This window comes from Stegastes partitus, unplaced genomic scaffold (assembly GCF_000690725.1).
Source record: "Stegastes partitus isolate 25-593 unplaced genomic scaffold, Stegastes_partitus-1.0.2 Scaffold1720, whole genome shotgun sequence".
Lineage (NCBI taxonomy): Eukaryota > Metazoa > Chordata > Actinopteri > Pomacentridae > Stegastes > Stegastes partitus.
Genome location: NW_007579451.1, coordinates 124,933 through 144,067, shown reverse-complemented (window position 1 = coordinate 144,067; position 19,135 = coordinate 124,933). Strand labels below are relative to the sequence as shown.

Here is a 19,135-nt window from a genome sequence, read left to right as displayed (position 1 = left end):
AATCCGAGCAGTTCCAATAGGGTCTTCGCACCCTTTTGGGTGCTCGGACCCTAAATATAATAGCACACAGTACAATAATAGTACATACCAAGATCTCTCATCCAGGCTTTCAGCATCTCCACAAAAGTGGCCAGTACGTTCCCTCCGTTGAGTGACGCCGCGACAGCCAAGTACGAGGAGTCAAAGTAGGGGAAGTAGGCGATGGAGGAGGCAGGATCGGGAGAATCTAGAGGTTTGAAGTCAGCTGGCATGGTGAAGGTCAGCTGGGCTGACGTGCTGATGTTAAGAACTAGAAAATAAGGAGAAGGATGCAAAGTTTTAGCTCAGGAGTGGACAACAGAAAGGCTTGTTTTCTGTGTGTGAAGCTGAAACGTGTATATTTACTGCTGTGTATTTTACAATGGCTGCAATGTCTCCATTACTGCTCTGATAAACTGCTAGAATGTTATTAAGCCTTAAGAGAGTTGGCTACCATTAGTTCAGGATGCAATATGACATAGTGGAGCCATAATGGGTTCCTGCATTTAACCTATATAGACTGTAGGAGATGCTGCATTCAGTGCATTAAGTGTGATCCTGAGAGAGAGAGGACTGGACTGAATGCTTCACCTGCGTCTGTCCGTGCACTCATGCAGGAGTAGACAGAACACTGGAAGTCTCCCAGGGCGGCGCCTACTGGTGTACCAGCAGGGATGCCATGCCAGGAAGAACATGTCTGTCCTGCCAAGCTGCCAGAGGAGACACACCGAGGAAGCAGGTGCAAAGGGAAGCCGGCATCCTTCAGACTGGAGCGTGCACACACACAGAGTGGTTAGTATGAAGGTAGTGTGGTGCTCGTAGGTTATACACAACAGCTCTGAAAATGTCCACCGGTGATGCTGGACAAAGCGTTAAGTTTCAAATCCAGCATGCACAAACATTCGTCATGCATTTAATCCTTCAAGTACCAAAGCAAATGTTATTAAAAAGGTGACGTTAATCAGTTTACATACATGTTTTCATTCCACTGATTGGATGAAGTGTTGAAGAAGCCCCAGCTGGCTGCGTTCTGAGGCGTCATCACACACCCCTCCAAACCGCACAGCATGGACACCAAATAGTCCTGGATGGTCCCTGCAGCCGTGAAGGCCTCAAGGAACTCAGGTCTGCAGGGAAAGCAGAACTCGCTGTCATATCACAAAAGCAAGAGGCGCAGTAGACTCTATGCTGGGTTCTTAAAAGCCGCACGCTGACCTGTGTTTCATGTACCAGAAGATGGTCGCACAGCCGAACCCTGTAGCCATGCTGAGATGTGAGTCTGGTTTTGGCAGAGAGGACAAGAAGTCGCTGCTGCAGCGTCCATCTTGCCAGGTGATCAGCTGACTGGTGTCTCTGGCCGTGAAGAAGTCTCTGTCGGACCAGTCGCAACCTGCGAGAGGCAAAAGACGTTTAATTCCACAGCAGACGTTCACTGCAACACAAACTGAGCTGTATCTGACTTCACGGTTTTTAATATCTCGATTCCAGATTACAAACGTGGTTTAAAAGAAACTTTTTTTAGATGCAACCAGCAGAGGTCACCAAAGTAGTTGTTCTCTTTTTGAAAGCCTTTATCCCTGAGTGTAGTGGTGAATGTTTTTTCCCAGAAAGAGTTGCACATGTACACACTAGATCATAAATGTTTGCACTTTCTTCAGGCGTTGTACTTTATCGCATTCACTTTAAAATATGCAGAATGTAATAGTATTATATTACCCAGCTTTATTTGAAGTAGGTTTAAGTAAACAGTGTGTAAGATCTAGCACCTGAAACACATATTACAGAAACTGCAGGGGATCAGAAATAAATGGACACTGAATGTTTCTTGGGCATTTATGTGTTGATTTAATGTTAGTTCGTGTACAAAACAGCTCACATGTGGCTCAGACCGACAGAGTTGTTCAATAAACCGATGTGGAGCTGTCTGCCAATATGAGGCGTAAAAAAGTAATAAAGATAAAGATAATAAAGAGGTTCAAAAAAGTGATTCCGAAATCAAAGGTAGTTGTTTTGCCACAATCAACAAAGAGCACAGAAAAACTGGAGAAATGACCGGACAGACTGAAGAGGACGAGGCTTCTGGATGAGCAGAAAGTCATTTGCATGGTGAAGAGAAACCTCTTTACGAACCCACAGCAAGTCAAGAATCCTCTCCAGGAAGTAGGCGGACATAAGCTGCTCAGTGTGAGCAACAGAAACTGTCCAAACACTTGACTGTACATACTGAGGAAAACACGTTTTTTAAAGACTGTATCTGCATCTGATTTACTTTTTTAAAAAAAACATTTCCTGATCTATGATAATAATGACATGCAAGACAGGAAAGCATTTTGCTTAAATTTTAAAACTGAAGATATACTGAGCCTTATGTAGATATCCTTTATACTCATATGTATTGTGTGCATGAATGTTGGCATGTTGAAAACACTGCACTTGTTGCCTGTCTGGACTGTGCACCCTCTGCTACATGACCAGATCTACAAGTAACGATTAACACTGGACGGCTGTGAGACCATCTGGACATCATCATGTTAGACACTGAAATAATGATACTATTTAAAAGTGAACTCCAACAGTATATTTTTCTTACTAATGTTCAATTTTAAATCACAGTTCATTCAAATCAGATCAATGTGATAGATCCAAGTTCTCTTCACTGAGCATTCACCTCATCTGGCCTCTATAAGCTGTTCTTCCAGTTCACTCTACAGGCCTTCACTCCCTCTGCTGTCAGAGAGGCGCTACAAACACTCGACTCCAGGAAAGGAACTGGGGAAGACAAACTGGATCCATACTTTTTAAAGCTCTGCGCCCCAGTTGTTGCTGAATAGATTACATATTCATTTAACCTCTCCATCTCGATTGGTCCGATCCTTCAGGTCTGGAAGTCAGCACATGTCATCCCACTGCATGAAGGAGGTGATAAAAATGATCTCAATAACCACTGGCCAATCTCCAAACTATCCTGTCTTGCTAAAGTCCTGGAGTCATTAGTTAATGATCAGCTCAAATCATTCCTCTCAAAAAATTCCATTTGAAGTCCACGCCAATCAGGTTTTAAAGCAAAACTGGTCACAAATGACACAATATCTGCTGTAGACAAAGGGAAATACTGCATTGCTCTGTTTGTGGATTAGACTCTGTCATCCACAATATGCTAATTCACAAGTAACATGATATTAGTTGTGATTATATGTCATGTAAATGATTCCACAATCACCTGTCTCATTACCAACAGTGTGGAACTTTCAGAAATGTTCATTCTGAATTTTTTACCCCTGTCGAAAGGAGTTCCACACGGTTCAATTCTGGGTCCTGTTCTCTTCACAGTTTACATCTGTTGTTCAATGAGTAGCGATGATGTGAAGGTGATGAAGAAATTCTCCGCTGATACCATCTTGTTGGTATATAAAAAAGTTTTTTGAAACAAGTACAGTATCTCAGACACCATGGTTTTCCTGTTTGAGGATTCGAAGCCAAAAAGACTCACTCTCCAGAATAAACTTAACTACTGGCTTATAAAGGGGCTGTTAACGTAAAGCTAAGACAGAACATGTGGTTCATAACCATAGAAGGAGATATTTCTCTAAACAAAGAAGTGTGTCTCCAGCAGCACCTAAGCTTTTGACCAGGAGCCCCAAACTAAACACATCAAACCCATGAGTTGGAACGGCAGATCCCACACATCAATAACATCTCATCCACCGTGACAAATTGTTCTTCCCATCTATACGCAGATGACATCATTCTATACTGTTTTTCTAATACTGCACAGTCGGCCATTCAATCTCTACAACAAGCCTTTGAGCAATTTCAAAATGCACTGTTCCACTTAAAACTTTTCATCAATGCTAAAAAGACTAAAGACATGCTCTTCTCCAGAGCCAGAGGATTCCCTAAAGGCATTTTCAACATCACTACTCTGACTGGGCAGAACATCCAGAGACAGTCTCAGAATATAAATAACTAGGCATCTATCTGGACCAAAAAAAAAATCATATCAAAACATTAATCTGCAAGCTACAAAAAATTGGATATTTTAACAGAAACAGAACCACTTTTCCTGTATTTTGTAGAAAGCAAATAATCGAAACAGTCTTCTTGTCTGTCCTAGATTATGGAGACGTCATCTACAGAAATGCCTCTGTTTCCACTCTGAAAGCCTTCGAGTCTGTTTACCACTCAGCGCTCAGATTCATTACCTGTGACAGATATTCCACTCATCACTGCTTACTGAATAAAAACGCTGGCTGGCCACCTCCAGCAGGAAGGCGAGCCAGGCATTGCTTTCTGTTCATCTATAAAACACTGACTGGCAAAATGCCACAATACTTAATATCCTTGTTAAATCCATCCTAAAATAACTATTCAAATCGCTCAAGCGGTTGGCTGACACCTGAAGTCTTGCGTGCCTATTCGAACCAGCGACCTTCTTGCTGTGAGGCAGCGGTGCTAACCACCGCTCCACTGTGCAGCCCATTCGCAGTTGGAACCAAAAATACTTCAACTTATCAGAAAATGTATTTAACATGGTATAAAGGTCTATAAAAGACCTTCTACGTATGGCAACATGAAGGTCCTGAACAGGGTTAAAGTAGGTGTTACTTCCAGCCAGAGGAAACCTGTTTAAGGTTCACAATTTGGCATTTAATCTAAATAATATGGAGCATAACTGTATTTATTCTCCTATCACTATTTAAGATTATAGTAAATATATCAAATACAGAGCCGAGTAACTCTTTCGAAACAGGTCAAAATTCATCTGGTTGTTTAATTTTTCACCATAGATCCTAAAAACAAGGTAAAGCTTATAATATGGAAACTATAACATGTGTCCAGGTACCAGTTATGGGGCCTTACTTTAACTTTAGGATCATTTCTTTTGAGACCACTCATATGACTGGGCTGCACATGCACCACAGGGCGGCTGTTGCACACTTAACCGTTATGAACTGTCACAGCGCGCACGGAGCCACATCTCACCGCTCTTTGCTTTCCAGAACAAAACTCCGTGCATCTGTCCGGTCACACCGATCCTGCTGACCCGCTGCAGCTTGTCTGCGGGCAGCAGGCCGAGGCACCGGTTCACCGCGTCCACGATCCGCCCGGTGTCCTGCTCTTTGGCCTGCACGCACACAACACACACACACACTACTGGTGAGTTCACTGATCTGCAGGAGCGTAAAGTAAAGCGTCACCTGAACGCGCTCACCTTTATCCCGCTGCTGTCGCTTAGATCACATTTCGTGGGTAAAGTTTGGGTCGCAGCTTCAGATCTGGAGCCAGTTTCCAATAAAACCACCTTCACAGAGGTGGTGCCCACATCTAAGCCCAGGATAAAGTTAGACATGACTGCTGATCACTGTAGTGTGCTCACTTTGCAGCTCGACATCATCCTAGGAAGGCAAAGTCAACTCTGCTGCTGCGTTCACGTTACAGTAACAGAATCGGATATTTCATTTCCTGTTGGATGCAATCACTCGTCACCGATTAGTTCCACTGCGAAATAATGATAATAATAATAATACCAATGAATAAAAATAAAACACTATTACTATTAGTAATGATAAGAAGAAGACGAAATCAGCCTCTAACTTGAGAGAAAAAAATATTAATGCCACCTCCAACCCACCAGTTGAATGTCTCTCTCATTACTAAACATGTATTTTATTTCTCACTGCCTACATTTCAATCTCTAAAGCACTCATGTAATTAAGAATATAAACAATGCCTCACCTGTTTCATTCCTGAAAATATGTTCTCAGAGGTGGTTGATCAGATGAAGGCAGAAATGTTAATTTAAACAAAAAATAAAAAATAAAAATGCTGCTTACCCATGGACTCTATATGTATGTGTATATCTATATATGAATTGTATTGTGTATGTATTTAATATACAGTCTTAACTAGGCTACAGGATCATTTAACAGAACAGATCATTTGCATTTTCGTTTATCTGATTTAAAGCTTTACAAACAAACACACTAACTGACCTTATGTGTGGTCATACAAATACCAGAGTTGGAACAAGTTAATTGCAATATAATAGAAGCAATTATTTATGTTTTATTATTTGTTTTTTGCATTTTTTTTAACCAGACAAAGAATACATTTTCTATTAACTCAACTAAATCAAGCGTTTCTGTTTTAGATAAAGTTGAGTTATTTTTTTTTAATTGTTTCTCCAGTAAACCAGGCGGATTGTTGCTCGTGTTTCAGTGTAAAGCCTCCAGAGGGTGACAACCGTTCACCGACAGAAGTGTCATCGTTCTTTCTGTTTGCTGTAATTTCCCATTCTTTAGTGTACCTAAACGCACCACATCGTCGCCTGCCGTATGATGACTCCCATGTTCCCACAATGCACCGCGGGAGGAGCATGGCTGACTGTGGGCTAGGAGTGTCATCTGAACGAGAATGAATGCGCTGTTTCGGGCTTCCAGCAGCTGACACTCCTTCAAAACTACCTAACATCCGAGTTTATGAAGTTTCTCCTGCGGGTCGTGTTTTATTAGTGGCGCTGTGAGGAGACGACCAGTGACGTTTATCTCCGGTGAGTCTGTCAGCAGCTCCCGTCAGCGGCTAAAGCTAGCTATGCTAACGGGTTAGCATCAGCAGGGACAGGAACATTAAAATAGAGCAGCTGAGCTCTCCGTGGAGGTCTACGAGTCTGACAGCTGTGCTCCACTGGGTAGAGGAGAGTCTGCTTTTGTGTCTTTTTGGCGTTTCATGTGGCAGCTTGTAGCACCCGAGCAAAGCGTTAAATCTACTAATTAGCTTCAGTTTGAGCAGCAGCTAAGCTAACAGAGCGTTGCTGACAGACACATAAGAGGGTTTTGATCTGTGTACCCCCTGTTAATTTTTTACTTTTTTTCCAACTGCTTACCTAATTTGAATAATTGAGACGAACCTTAGACCTTCATGCATCTGCAAGTCATCTACCAATACTTACTTTCAATATCTATTTTTTTAAAGTAGTAGTTTTGTTTAGCAGAAGCTTTAAAGCTGGAGTAGGCAGTGTGTTTTAGGGCTCATTGGGCCAAAGTTCTACAGTACCCTTTTAACGTGATTCAAGTGGCTCTTTCTGGCCCCATTTTCAGGCTTTATAAAATCTAGGGGATAAGAGATTTTTGTCACTGGAGTTTTCACTCAGAACAAGTAGTTTAAATTCCAACAAAATCCTCATATAGCGTAGGACGTAGTGAGTTAAAGAGGGGACGAGGTGAAGACGCAAGTGAATAGTTTTCCACTGATGGAAGCTGTGGGTTGTTGTTAGTTCACCCCAAACCATTCTGTGTGTTCTGAGAGCAGAAACAATCCCTGTATGACCTTTTTCAGGGCTGTTATCTGGGAATAAAAGCATCTACTGCAGGTTAGGTATTCCTGAGAGGCCTAACAAACTGCTGTGTGGATCTCTGATTGGTTAAACTCAGAGGAAACTACAAGCAGCATCTGTTCTTCTGTTGTCAGTGTCCTTGCTGAGAAGCAGTCTCCTCCTCTCTAGCATCGCCATCAACAACAGAAGAGCCACCTTACAGGCTAACATAAAAAAACCATACATAGTCCTAATGGCTACGTGCTCATAGAGCTGGATTTATGTCCGATCTGTTTGTTTCTCAGAGTTGACGTCACAATCAAAGCTGTTGGTTGAAGCTGCATTTCTGATATGCAAGTAACTCATGTACCTTTTGAAGAGGGACACGATAATGAAGTTTAACCCATAGCAAGGCATTGCATATTATAACCTCGTCATAAGTTGAACATAAAACTGAAGCTTCAAAGCAACACGTCACTTTAGCTGCTCAATAAATGTGCAGGTAGAAGAAAGTAGTATTTGACAAGAGTAGACTTGCATATGAAGAATTTACAGCGTTTGAGCAGCTGTCCCTTGTCTGTGTTGTAAATGCCTCTGAATGTGTCCTGTTGCAGCAGCATCTTCCTGTGGCAGCTGACCAGAGCCAACATGGCAGGAGTTGGAGCCAAGCGCGAGGGACCACAGTTCATCAGTGAAGTGGCTGTGAGGGGGAACGCAGCCGTGCTGGACTACTGCCGCACATCCGTCTCCGCCCTGTCCGGAGCAACAGCCGGCATCCTCGGGCTGACGGGACTGTATGGCTTCATTTTTTACTTCCTCTCCTCGTTTCTCCTCTCGCTGCTGCTCATCCTGAAGGCCGGCCGGCGGTGGAACAAATGCTTTAAGTCGCGGCGGCTGCTCTTCACCGGAGGCCTTGTCGGCGGTCTTTTCACTTACGTCCTGTTCTGGACTTTCTTGTACGGGATGGTGCATGTGTACTAACATGATCTGCACTAAATAACCCTGAAATATTTCTGTCTAATGCTCCGTAAATCATTAAGATTGTGTGTCCTGCTGTTTGTAGATAGGCTGTTAGTTAAAGACCTTTGATTTTTCCATTGTAAACTGTTGATATATTGAAGGATGTGTTAATAATTACTGTACACAGAATGAACTGTTCTTTTCTTCCTGCTCCACATTTCACTCTGAACTCCTTTAACCTGTAACTCCCACTCTGTCAGCGGTAATACGATTACCAGGACGAGAGCCTCAGTTATTACAATGTAGATTAACAGATTGAAATAAATGCCTCTCTACAAGTTGTTTGCATACACGACTGATCCATTTGTTTGTCAGGCATCATCAGATCAACATGACAAATACATGTTTTCAACAATAAAGAACATTCAATAAATAGAAACAGAAAGAGCAAACAGGAGGTGGAGTTCCTGCAATTAAATGTCCATTCGGTTACAGACCTACCAGTACGTCACCATGGTGACCTTGTCCTCTCACAGTGGACTTGTGGGTATTCTGTGGCAACTCGCCAAACCCTTCTGGTCTTAAATTGTCTTAAATTTGCTTGAAAAGATTCATGTGAAAGCTGCTGTTACGCTGCAAAATCCCAAAGCTTTTATGAATTTTTGACTTCTAAATTTTTTGAGTCATATTTTAACAATTTTGCAGCCATTTCTAAACCTCACCAATTATTTTTATATCGGTTTGGTTTGAAATTTGTTCTGAACATTCATATTGTTGCAACCAAATTTTTACTTTGTGTAGTAAAACAGTTCTGTTATATTAAATAAAAACTGACAGCCACAGATCTTCAGGGCTGATGATGGAGCACTTCCTATAGTGATGTGACTATATTCTTTTCAAAAACATTTTCAGTTTTAGTTTATGTCAATGCCGCAACTTTGTTCAGAGGAAATTAAAAAATGCTAGAGTAATATAACATTTAACATTTTAAAAATTAGATACAATCAGTATCAGCACCCATTCTAACCTAATAATTAACATTAAGGAAAATTAAAAACAGAATCACAAGTCAGCCCCGTAAACATGCCATCCATCCATTATCTATACACCACTTAATCCTCACTAGGGTCTTGGGGAGCTGGAGTCTATCCCAGCTGACTCAGGGTGAAGGCAGGGGACACCCTGGACAGGTCACCAGTCTATCACAGGGCTACACTTAGAGACAGACAACCAAGCACACTCACATTCACACCTACGGACAATTTAGAATCACCAATTAACCTCAACATGTTTCTGGACTGTAGGAGGAAGCCGGAGAAACCAGAGAGAACCCACGCTGCACGAGGAGAACATGGAGACTCCAATTTCAAACCAATTCAGTTAAAAAAATAAAAAAAAAAAAGCAGTGGGTGAGGCTTAGGCTTTAACTCAGAGGGCCAAACTTGAAAACTTTGGGATTTTGCAGAGTCACATGACATTAGCAGAAGCTTTCATATGACATGAACTTGGAGGTGAGTTAGCACAGACTGCATTCCTCAGCTTCACCAGGGAATTATGCCGTAAATATGATTGTATTGTTGCCGTCACACAGCCGATATCAAAGTCACAGTCAGCAGAGCAAACTGATTGTACAGCAGCAGACGTAGCAGCAGTGTTTAACAGTACACTCACATGACTGGCACAACACAAGTACATGATGTGTCCAACTGAAACATCAACATATGACATCATTCACGCATTTTCTTGTATGTTGCTTCCAAGTGCCATTTTTTTAAAAAATAATTTGTTGCCTGACAGATTCTTTTTTAGACGACTTTGCAGAGTTCACGTCGTTTTTTAGTCAACGGTGTTCAGTTTATCTAACGTCTACGTTTAAGGTCCATGTTGAAGTTTTGGCAACATATAAATGGCTGCAGTTGATTTTTCATGTTGTGAATTTTGTATTTTTTTTTAATTCATGAAAGGGCAAAATTAAAATCTAAGGGACGTCATTAATTCCTCAAACTGGACATTTAGTCAGATCAACAGCCAAACAGATGTAAGTATGGAATTTGGAAAATAAAAAGTAAAAATAAAGTAAAGTACAGTCATAACTCGATAATCTGACCCTTAACAATCAGAATACCCATGAAAAACAGCCTTAACATACCGACAGTCTTGGATTCCAACTCCGACATAACATTTTATGTCACAAATAAGGATAACGACGTATTATCTGACTGAACAATCCGACAGATTCAGACTGCAGGACTTAATGCTCAATTCAGATACTTTTGTGAAATCCAATTTTTCTTGCGAGTTTGTTCACATTTCCAATTAAATGCGACTTGTATGTGATCTGCTGTGTGATCTTCATACGACCCAAAAGTGTCCCACATGCACAGAAGAGAACACGACGACGTCACACGCAGCGAGCGCGCTCAGTGTTTACGGAAGTAAACATGAATGGTAACGGTGGAGCCTATCTGCCACTCCCCCGCCGCCGCCAATGGTGGAAATAGAAGTGTGACCGCTATTCTAAACCAGCATCAGCAGTCAAGTACTGCCTGTGTGTTCCGGCCACTTCCACCCCGTTGGACCGTTCCAACAAGGTGGAAGTGACCGGAACGTGCACAAGCACACCAGTAAGTTAGGCGTGAAATCCAGCGATACGCAGTGTTCCAACAATACACTAGTTATTATAACAACTGTAAACAATAAATATTAACAATAAATGACCCTTCAAGCACGACAGTCTGACATAAAAGAAGGTTTTACATTTAGTGTCGGATTATGGAGTCATGACTGTAGATATATTCTCTGTGTGTAGATGGAAAACCTTCTTTTAGGCTGCATCACGTACACTCTGCTTTGTACACACGGCTGCAACCACACTTTCCTGACCACAAAATCAGATGAACTTTCAGACACCCCAGATCTAGTTTCTGTTTTTCATGAGTCTGTTTTTTAATGTTTTACTGGAATTGTCTCTGTCTGCTCACGTATAGGCTGAATTACATCCTGTTTTTCTGTTAACACCTTTGGAAACTGTTTCACACACAGTATCTGCTCTCGAACTCTTATTAAGACAAATCTTGGCCAATTGGTTTTCTTTCTCAACAAGTTTATTTCCACCACATGAAGCAGCACCTGGAGCCCAACTGGTCAGAAGCAATGTGACTGTGTTTCAGCTATCAGATTGGATGAAACCTTAAAAAATTGTCTGGTCAAAAAAGAAAAGTAGAACTCTGAACATTCTTTTTCTGTTACCTATTGGACATTTCGCTATGTTTTATTATTTAAAACGTGTCTAATGGGGGGTCTGGCTGTTTAAAAGAAAGTGAATCTTCCTGCTAGCCTACACTGTGATATTTAGTCCCATTTAGAGCTATGACATTTGGTGATCTTGAAAAGTTTGCATCTGCATGAGAGTGATCCAATCCAGCCTCCACAAAACATGGGATTACCAAATCCAGATCATTCTGGTCCAGATTAAACTTTTTGAACGACTGTGCATGGGGAATATTTGACAATTCACTTCAAGTTTTAGCTATTTTATCGCTATCTATTGGTTCTTATAACAGCTGTCGCTCTGCTAGTTGAACAGGACTATGAATGGACCTCTTTTAATCTCCCACCTTTTGAATCCTGACCCAGCCACCTTCCTGTGAACATCAGAGTCCCGGCCCTCTCTCACGGTGCACAACATTTTCCTGGACCAACACGTCTCCAGTCGGGGCAAACGTCACTCATGCTAGTGAGCGTGCCAGCAGGTGAGAATCAGTCTGACTTTTGGTTCCACCTCCTGCAGCGTAGCCGAGGCCACCGCAAGGAGATTCGTCCTGCTCTGCCTGCAAACCTAATTGTGTGAAGAGAAGGTGATGTGATGCTTCGGCTCTGCGCCCTGGGGGGAGAGAACGGCGGAGTATCGCTGTCCTGTGTTGCGTGGAATGGTGGGACCCCGTTTCTCCACAGACGGCCGGTTCTCTGCGCCAAGAGAAGACTCCACAGTGAGTTCAGTCTCGTCTGACTTTTTTAAGGAGTTGGCCGCCTCTTTGTCTGCCGCCGGTTTCCTGGACCTCCTCTCCCGGTGTCCTGCTTTCCCATCCTTGGATTTGTTATTTTCTTTCCTGATGCACGCAGAATGACAGAGATGTGTCAGTGTGATGGGCCACATTCATAAAATGTTTAATTCAAAAGCCCCAAATACAGTGAGTCCTACTTAAAGTTGATGATTTCAAACTTCTTATCTCTGTAGAAGGAGCTCGTGTTCATCATGTACAGCAGAATCATATCACATGCAAAGGCTCCCTGTAAGAAACGACACCGTCAACAAGCTGCAGAAAATCATCACTGTTGTTACTGATGATTATACATGTGGTGGCACTGTAACATGACATTTTTCAAAACGTAAGCCGTCTCAGTAATTGCAGACTAATCACTGACACATCAACAGAATATTTGATTAAATTACTTACTATACCCAGCAGAGCAACACCAGAGCCGATGGCAATTATTGTGGGAACAATACTGAATTTCCCAGCCTGGAAAACAATGACAAGACATTCACTGCAAGCCTGTGACCAGAAACATGGACTTGACTTGTGAAAAAACTGCTCATATTGCCGCTGTACCTGGCCATTGATCATTATATCGAAGCGAATCCCATACACTTTATACAGGGTGCGGTAGGTTTCACCGTTGTCATCCTTGTAGTATCTGGCATATCTGCAGGGGAAACGAGTTTAGCAGATAAAAGATGAAACCAGATCAGATGAGAGCAGAGTGGATTGACAGATTTATTTAGGCTAAAGAGGACAAACCGGAAGTTGTATCCTGACGTGATGGAGTTGTTGAAGTTCATGTCCAGACGGGAGAAGCTGTACCGGGGTTGACACTGAGAGGCGTCTTTATCCAGGTCGCATTTCCACTCGATCAGAATACCGACAGAGCCGCCCTGAGGAGTACAAACGTTGTGAACAAGAATAAGTCCATTTGCTGAAAGCTGGTGTTACAATCCGCCTAAAAAGAATTCAAACTTTTTAAACAAAATGTTAAAATGGTCATAAACACATCATACCGCAACATATATGTACAAGTTAGAAGCACATCACGTCGTTCTAAAAGCCTTTTGAAAGAAAATACTAATTTTGCACATCTGAGTTCATATGGTAGGTAATTAAATAGCTCGGCTTCCCTGATAGCAGAAAAACTATCCTTTACCTAAGAGCCAGCACGATTATGTAAAAATACTTCTTTCAAGTCGAAGTCCTGCATTAAAAGTCTTACTTCAGTGAAACTACCTTTGTATTCGCAGCATGACTTAATTAAAGTAATAAAGTTCAGCCTGACTGAGACGTGAATCAGTTTTGGGACATTTTTGTGGAAGATATTGAATCAATGAACGTTTATTTAAACCACATGTGAAGAACAGAAGAAAAAAAATCACAATTTAATCAAGCTGAAAAGCGTGTATGGCGATTTCAGAGCATCTAATACGTAGAAATAAACTGTTAAAATATTTTTAAGATGACAAAGTGAGGATTAAGCGATGTATAGATTATGGATGGATGTTGTTGAAGGACTGTATTTGTGTAAACTAATGATGAGCTTTATCAGAATCTAATTTCAGCAACATCAAAGCCCATCAAGCATTTTATGGACTGTACAGAAGAAAAAAGTCAAGCACTAATTCTGTCAAGAGGAGTGGTCAAAGATAAAACCAGAAGCTTGTGGACGGCTACTAAAAAGCACCTAATTAAGGTGAAAATGGCCAGAAGACATTTACCAAATCTTTGCATTGCTGTATGTATAGATTGATCCAGCAGATTTTGACATCCACAGTAAAAAAAAATCTATGAAAGAACCAAAGTGCATGATTGTTTTTTTTATGACACAGACGCATGTGTTTTAATCATTTCATCCTAGAAAAGTCTGAGTTGTAGGAGCCACTGAAAACTCAACACTGCCATGATAGACATGGTCTTTACAAGTGTATGGGAACTTCTGTTCATGACTGTATCTACTGATTAAGGCACTATATTATATCCTTCTGTTTTTGTATTTTAAAAACAATGATGTTGATGATAGTTCATCCATCCATCCATTCATCCATTAGCTTAATCCTCACTAGGGTCGTGGGGGGCTGGAGTCTATCCCAGCTGACTCAGGGTGAAGGCAGGTTCACCTGGACAGGTCACCAGTCTATCACAGGGCTACACTTAGAGACAGACAACCAAGCACACTCACATTTTAGACAATTTAGAATCACCAATTAACCTCAACATGTTTTTGGACTGTGGGAGGAAGCTGGAGAACCCGGAGAGAACCCACGCTGCACGGGGAGAACATGGAGACTCCACACAGAAAGATCCCGGGTGTCCTCACCGGGACGCGAACCAGCGACCTTCTTGCTGCGAGGCAACAGTGCTAACCACCGAGCCACCTTGCAGCCCTCAGCTGTTCAATAAAGGCAAAATATGGCAAAGGAAAAATAAATAAATATGCAGGATTCTGTTTTGGAGAAGGACTTTTGTGTGAAACTGCTGTTAACCAGCTAGTTCAGCCCAGAGCCTGTGGTTTGTTAACACAGTCTTTTGTCGTCATGTAGGGAGGGATGCTTTTGTTTTGTGTTCCACATTTAGGCTAATTACAGATTTTCCCTCTAACCACAGAAACAAATCAGTTTTTTATGGTGCAAGTCGGCCATCTCCTTGTAAATCAGTCAATTTAGTGTGATTTCATGACATGTGTCTGTTATGGGATCTCTACAGAGACCACGGAGAGAGAACGAGGGCGGCGTGACAAACTGTTGCCTGCACAATCATAACCGGAGTTTGTCTTCCTCCATTTCTCAGAGCTGTTTTTCCACCTCCACAATCACAGATAGATGACTGAGACACTGGGGCCTGCTTTTGTTTTGATTCTCTGCAACACAGCACCTTGTTAGCAGGAAGTATGATTACCTTGTTGGTTTGAGTTATTGCGCAATTATTACTGCAGTCACAAGTAGATTTCCATAATTCAGAAACACGATGGTCTATTATGGCCTATTGTGAAAAGGAAAGGCAGGAACTGAAGTCACTCCCACACACAGTCTTAACTGGAACATTATTACATTTTGTACCTTCACAGCCATGTCCTGAAAGTCATTTCCAGTGCTGCTGACGATATCTGCGAGGCGGAAGATGGGACAGTAAGGATGGTTCTCTTTGTCGTAGGAGCATCTCTTCAGGTAGTTCTCATCGGAGGTTTCCAGGACGTTGGACCTGAGAGGTAAAGACGGCAGACGTGTAGGAAATAAATGTCCATAAACTGCAGAAACTAGTCTTATTCTTGCAATTAAATTCATATATTTCTGAGTTTATCCATGCAAAAGGCTGAACGCTGAAGTGAAAAATGCAAAAGATTTTTCAAAGAAAGTTTTTTCATGTTGCAGCAGAGAAAAAAAATATCTGACCCTTGTCAAATAAGAAGCACAGAATATTCTTTCCTTTTCATATCGGCTTTGACCTTGTGGTCTTTAGACATAGTTACTACTTAGAGTTATAAAGCTTGTACAACGTCTTTTACAGTCCCTTACATAATATCATTATTTCTGTAAGCCCAGATGTGTGGACTCCACTCAGATATATGGTGGGATAACAGGGAAGGTTTGGTTTTCTTATAAATATTCAGTGGGTTTGAAGGTCAGGTGACTAAAGTCCATGACAGTCAGCACTCATTTGTCTTCTTTGGTCTTCAAGTCAAAGCTTTGAGGTGTGTGCGGCCTCATTAGGCTGCTGCAGAATGAATGCTTCAGCACAAAGATGCAAACCAGAGAACATCATCTGCACTGAATCAACTCCACTCTGACCAAACACGAGTCCATTATTCAAACTCTAAAGAAGGCCCCAGACTCATCACGACTAAAGAACTCATTAGTAAACCTTAAAATGCTGCTATGTCTTAGTCCCTTTTATCCTCATTTCCCTCCTGAGAAGCGGTTTTCATTCTCTGAGAGCACGACTAGAAAACCTTCTACTGACAGGACTTGTGCTGATTTCTTATCAGGCAAATTCTCCCTGTGTGGAACAGCCCATTCACTGAGTGCTTCGTGCTCATAAACCCTGAGCAGTGGGTCCCCAGTCTGAGTCCCAGCCGGGGGCCATGTGCTGCGTGTCATTCAGCGAGTTCTGACGCTGAGAGAGCCGCTCTTTGCTTAGAATAACAATCGGACTTCTGGCACTTTCACTTGGTTCTGATGTCATGCGTCCCACTGTCATACTTAGTGAGCAACGTTCTGCTGGAAATTCTGAGTCAGGTGAACAACGTCTTCAGGTTGATTTAGCTGAACACTTGTCAGATGAGTCGATGGAATCTGTGCTGTTCGTCCACCTCAGTTGGAGTGGTGACCTAAAAATACTGCAGAATATGAACTATTTCTTCCTTCATAACACGTCAGAACTTCTTGTTTTTAAAAAAATGTTTAGATATTTTTTGGTTTGCTTATTTGTTAATATGAAAATGTGTCAGATTGTCATGACTTTGTGTTGTCAGACTTTTGGACTCCACTGATCCAGCATATACAGTATGTGCATGTCAATTACAGCGCACACAATTACACCGTCTGGCACCTCAGAACAGAGTGTAACTGGATACGTCACGCTGTGAGACGTGTTGCCAGCCATGTTGACTAACCCCCAAGGGAAGGAATTGTGTTATCTATCTCCATTAAGCATAAGCGCATAAAGATTACAGAGAAAACATAAGAGAGGTGTCAGTGTAATTAGAACAGCATCCTGACTGATGAATTAGCAGCAGCTTGCAGCGGCAGCTATAAACTGCTGCTTCCTGTTCAAGCGCTGCATCAGCACAGGCGTTGAATGAGCAGTGAAAGAGCAGAAGAAGGGAAGAAACAGAAAGTAGCGGTGAAGTGCTCACCTCTCTGCTGCTTCCTGTTCACATGCTGCAGCAGCAGCACTCGAACAGGAAGCAGCAGAGAGGGCAGCAGCTCCCTGGGCTAGCCCCATCTGATCGGACACCTGTCCAGAGCAAGGCCTGCTGTCAAGGACATCTCAAATGACTGTTTCACTGTCTCACTGACTGCAATGCACAGTCTGGTATAAATAGAGGGCTCTCTGCACCCTAAAGCTATTTAAAGCAGCCATTGGAACATGTATATCCCCCTCAGCTCACTCCACGCCACGATGCCTTGAAGCCATTCAGTCACTGCGGCAATCAGCAGCCACTTGCAGCTACTTACTTGGAGAATTCAAACTTTGGGAACCTGATGAAATTCTTGATGTAGATGGTGAAGTTTTCTGCTTCGCTCAGTAGGGGTTCCCTGTCAAAGAAAGCGGACAGGCAGCTATGTGAAATAAACAAATGGAGCTGACAGGCTGCATTAGTAATAAATAGAACCTGTGAAATATCTCGGTCCGTGTGAGGGATCAGGGTGAGTGTCGGTGTAGTAGCGCAAAATGGCAAAATTCCAAAGTTCTGCCAGGAAGGAGGGATTCTCACGTGGGTCTTTTGCTGTATTCGACGGGACACCAAGCGTGAATCTCACACGTCCCAGTGCTGTTCAAACACAGGCCGGTCTTGATTCCTAACACACAGAGAGGAGAAAGATTGTTGGCTGGGTTAAAGTGAATTTATTCTATCACAAAACATACTGGAAAATATGGTGGAAAATGTCTAATATTACAGAATAGCATTGAAACAAAACAAGTTACACATTTAGAGGTTTTATTTTCAACAAAACTAATCCCTTCCTGCCTTGAATTTGCTTTGATGCAACGCTCCACTGCTGCTTCATTCAGAGTGTGTTGGTTATAAAGTTCTTGCCTCTCTGTCCACTAACCGCTGCAGCTGAGCACACCAGCTCACCTACAAGTCTGCATCTACTCTCTGCTACACAGTGGCACCTTTTAGTGTCGGACTGATTCAGTCACACATGTTCAACCCAGAAGTCAATTCTAAAGTAGAAGAATGATGCAGAAAGCTCCATCCTGCAAGCTGACAGGACTGAAAGAATGGAAGTCTGAATGTGTGCTTTTTTTCAGAACACTGCAGCTTCAAGGTGAGAATGCTCAGCTTTAGGGTTGACGGCTTATTTAGCTCATGATATAGCATATAAAAACACCACATGGTCGTGGTAGCAAGGTGAAATAACTTGATGTCACTGGAGTGGGTCTTTATTGTAATAATAGAGACAGCACTGCGTTTGAAGCAGAAGATACGACGTGTGGTCAAAGTTATTTAAGACAGCTTGACTACACTCGTGAAATGAGACATATGTATATTATTCTTATCTACTGATGAATATGTGAACCTGTACCTGATGCTAAATCCTGACCACTATTCAGATGTAAGTCGGAGGTTTTCTCACCGTGCCCGGCTGTTACACTCTCCCCTTCCATGCAGTCACTGTCATTTTGACATCGTCCGTTTGGCACCTTGAAACTCTGCGAGAGGTACAATCATTGCTGAATTTTTAGAATGGAAAGAATACATCAAAATAATCATAATAATAATTTTAAAATGAGACTCCTCTTCCTCGGTGTACCCACCTCAGCACAGAAGCCCAGCCTCTGATTGGGGGTCTCTATGTAATTCGTTACTATGAAGAACACCTGCTCCCCCTGCAAAATAAAATTAGGTCCCGACAGTGAGATTGAGAAGCAAAAAGGTTAAACAAATTACACTCCCCGAGAAGTTCAATACTGTTGGATCTGTTGAGACAGACGCTGAGGCTAATGATATCAGGCAACACAGACACTTAATGGCCTCATTAGCTCGCTTGACAGGAGCTTAATGGGGGAATGCTGTGATAGATAGATAGATAGATAGATAGATAGATAGATAGATAGATAGATAGATAGA

At 42.1% G+C, this 19,135-nt stretch overlaps 3 protein-coding genes across 4 annotated transcripts in view; 1 reads left to right on the top strand and 2 right to left on the bottom strand.

The window, feature by feature from the left end:
- Positions 1–73: 73 nt before the first annotated feature.
- Positions 74–5,368, bottom strand: shpk (sedoheptulokinase; the record flags this gene model as incomplete). Its single annotated transcript, XM_008301848.1, has 6 exons — positions 5,231–5,368; positions 5,002–5,143; positions 1,234–1,408; positions 993–1,145; positions 610–785; positions 74–289 (listed from the first exon to the last, which is right to left on the bottom strand). Coding segments are annotated over exons 1-6 (1,000 nt in total), but the record flags the coding sequence as incomplete, so codon positions are not given.
- Positions 5,369–6,382: 1,014 nt separating this feature from the next.
- Positions 6,383–8,642, top strand: emc6 (ER membrane protein complex subunit 6). Of its 2 annotated transcripts, none has more exons than XM_008301846.1 (2): positions 6,383–6,568; positions 7,948–8,642. In XM_008301846.1, exon 2 carries the CDS (start codon positions 7,979–7,981, stop codon positions 8,309–8,311), a length of 333 nt encoding a protein of 110 aa, XP_008300068.1. In that variant the 5' UTR covers positions 6,383–6,568; positions 7,948–7,978; the 3' UTR covers positions 8,312–8,642. The 2 variants fall into 2 exon arrangements, with proteins under 2 accessions (XP_008300068.1, XP_008300067.1); XM_008301845.1 differs by having other exon boundaries at positions 7,945–8,642.
- Positions 8,643–11,376: 2,734 nt separating this feature from the next.
- Positions 11,377–19,135, bottom strand: part of p2rx5 (purinergic receptor P2X, ligand-gated ion channel, 5) — a 9,472-nt gene continuing 1,713 nt past the window's right edge. Inside the window, exons 3-12 of the mRNA XM_008301844.1 lie at positions 18,823–18,894; positions 18,642–18,717; positions 17,774–17,858; positions 17,514–17,594; positions 15,396–15,537; positions 13,093–13,226; positions 12,904–12,997; positions 12,748–12,813; positions 12,492–12,580; positions 11,377–12,399 (exon numbers count right to left, since the gene is read on the bottom strand). Of these exons, the coding sequence (XP_008300066.1) occupies positions 12,129–12,399; positions 12,492–12,580; positions 12,748–12,813; positions 12,904–12,997; positions 13,093–13,226; positions 15,396–15,537; positions 17,514–17,594; positions 17,774–17,858; positions 18,642–18,717; positions 18,823–18,894 (1,110 nt within the window). The 3' untranslated portion in view covers positions 11,377–12,128. The remainder of the gene's footprint in view (positions 12,400–12,491; positions 12,581–12,747; positions 12,814–12,903; positions 12,998–13,092; positions 13,227–15,395; positions 15,538–17,513; positions 17,595–17,773; positions 17,859–18,641; positions 18,718–18,822; positions 18,895–19,135) is intronic.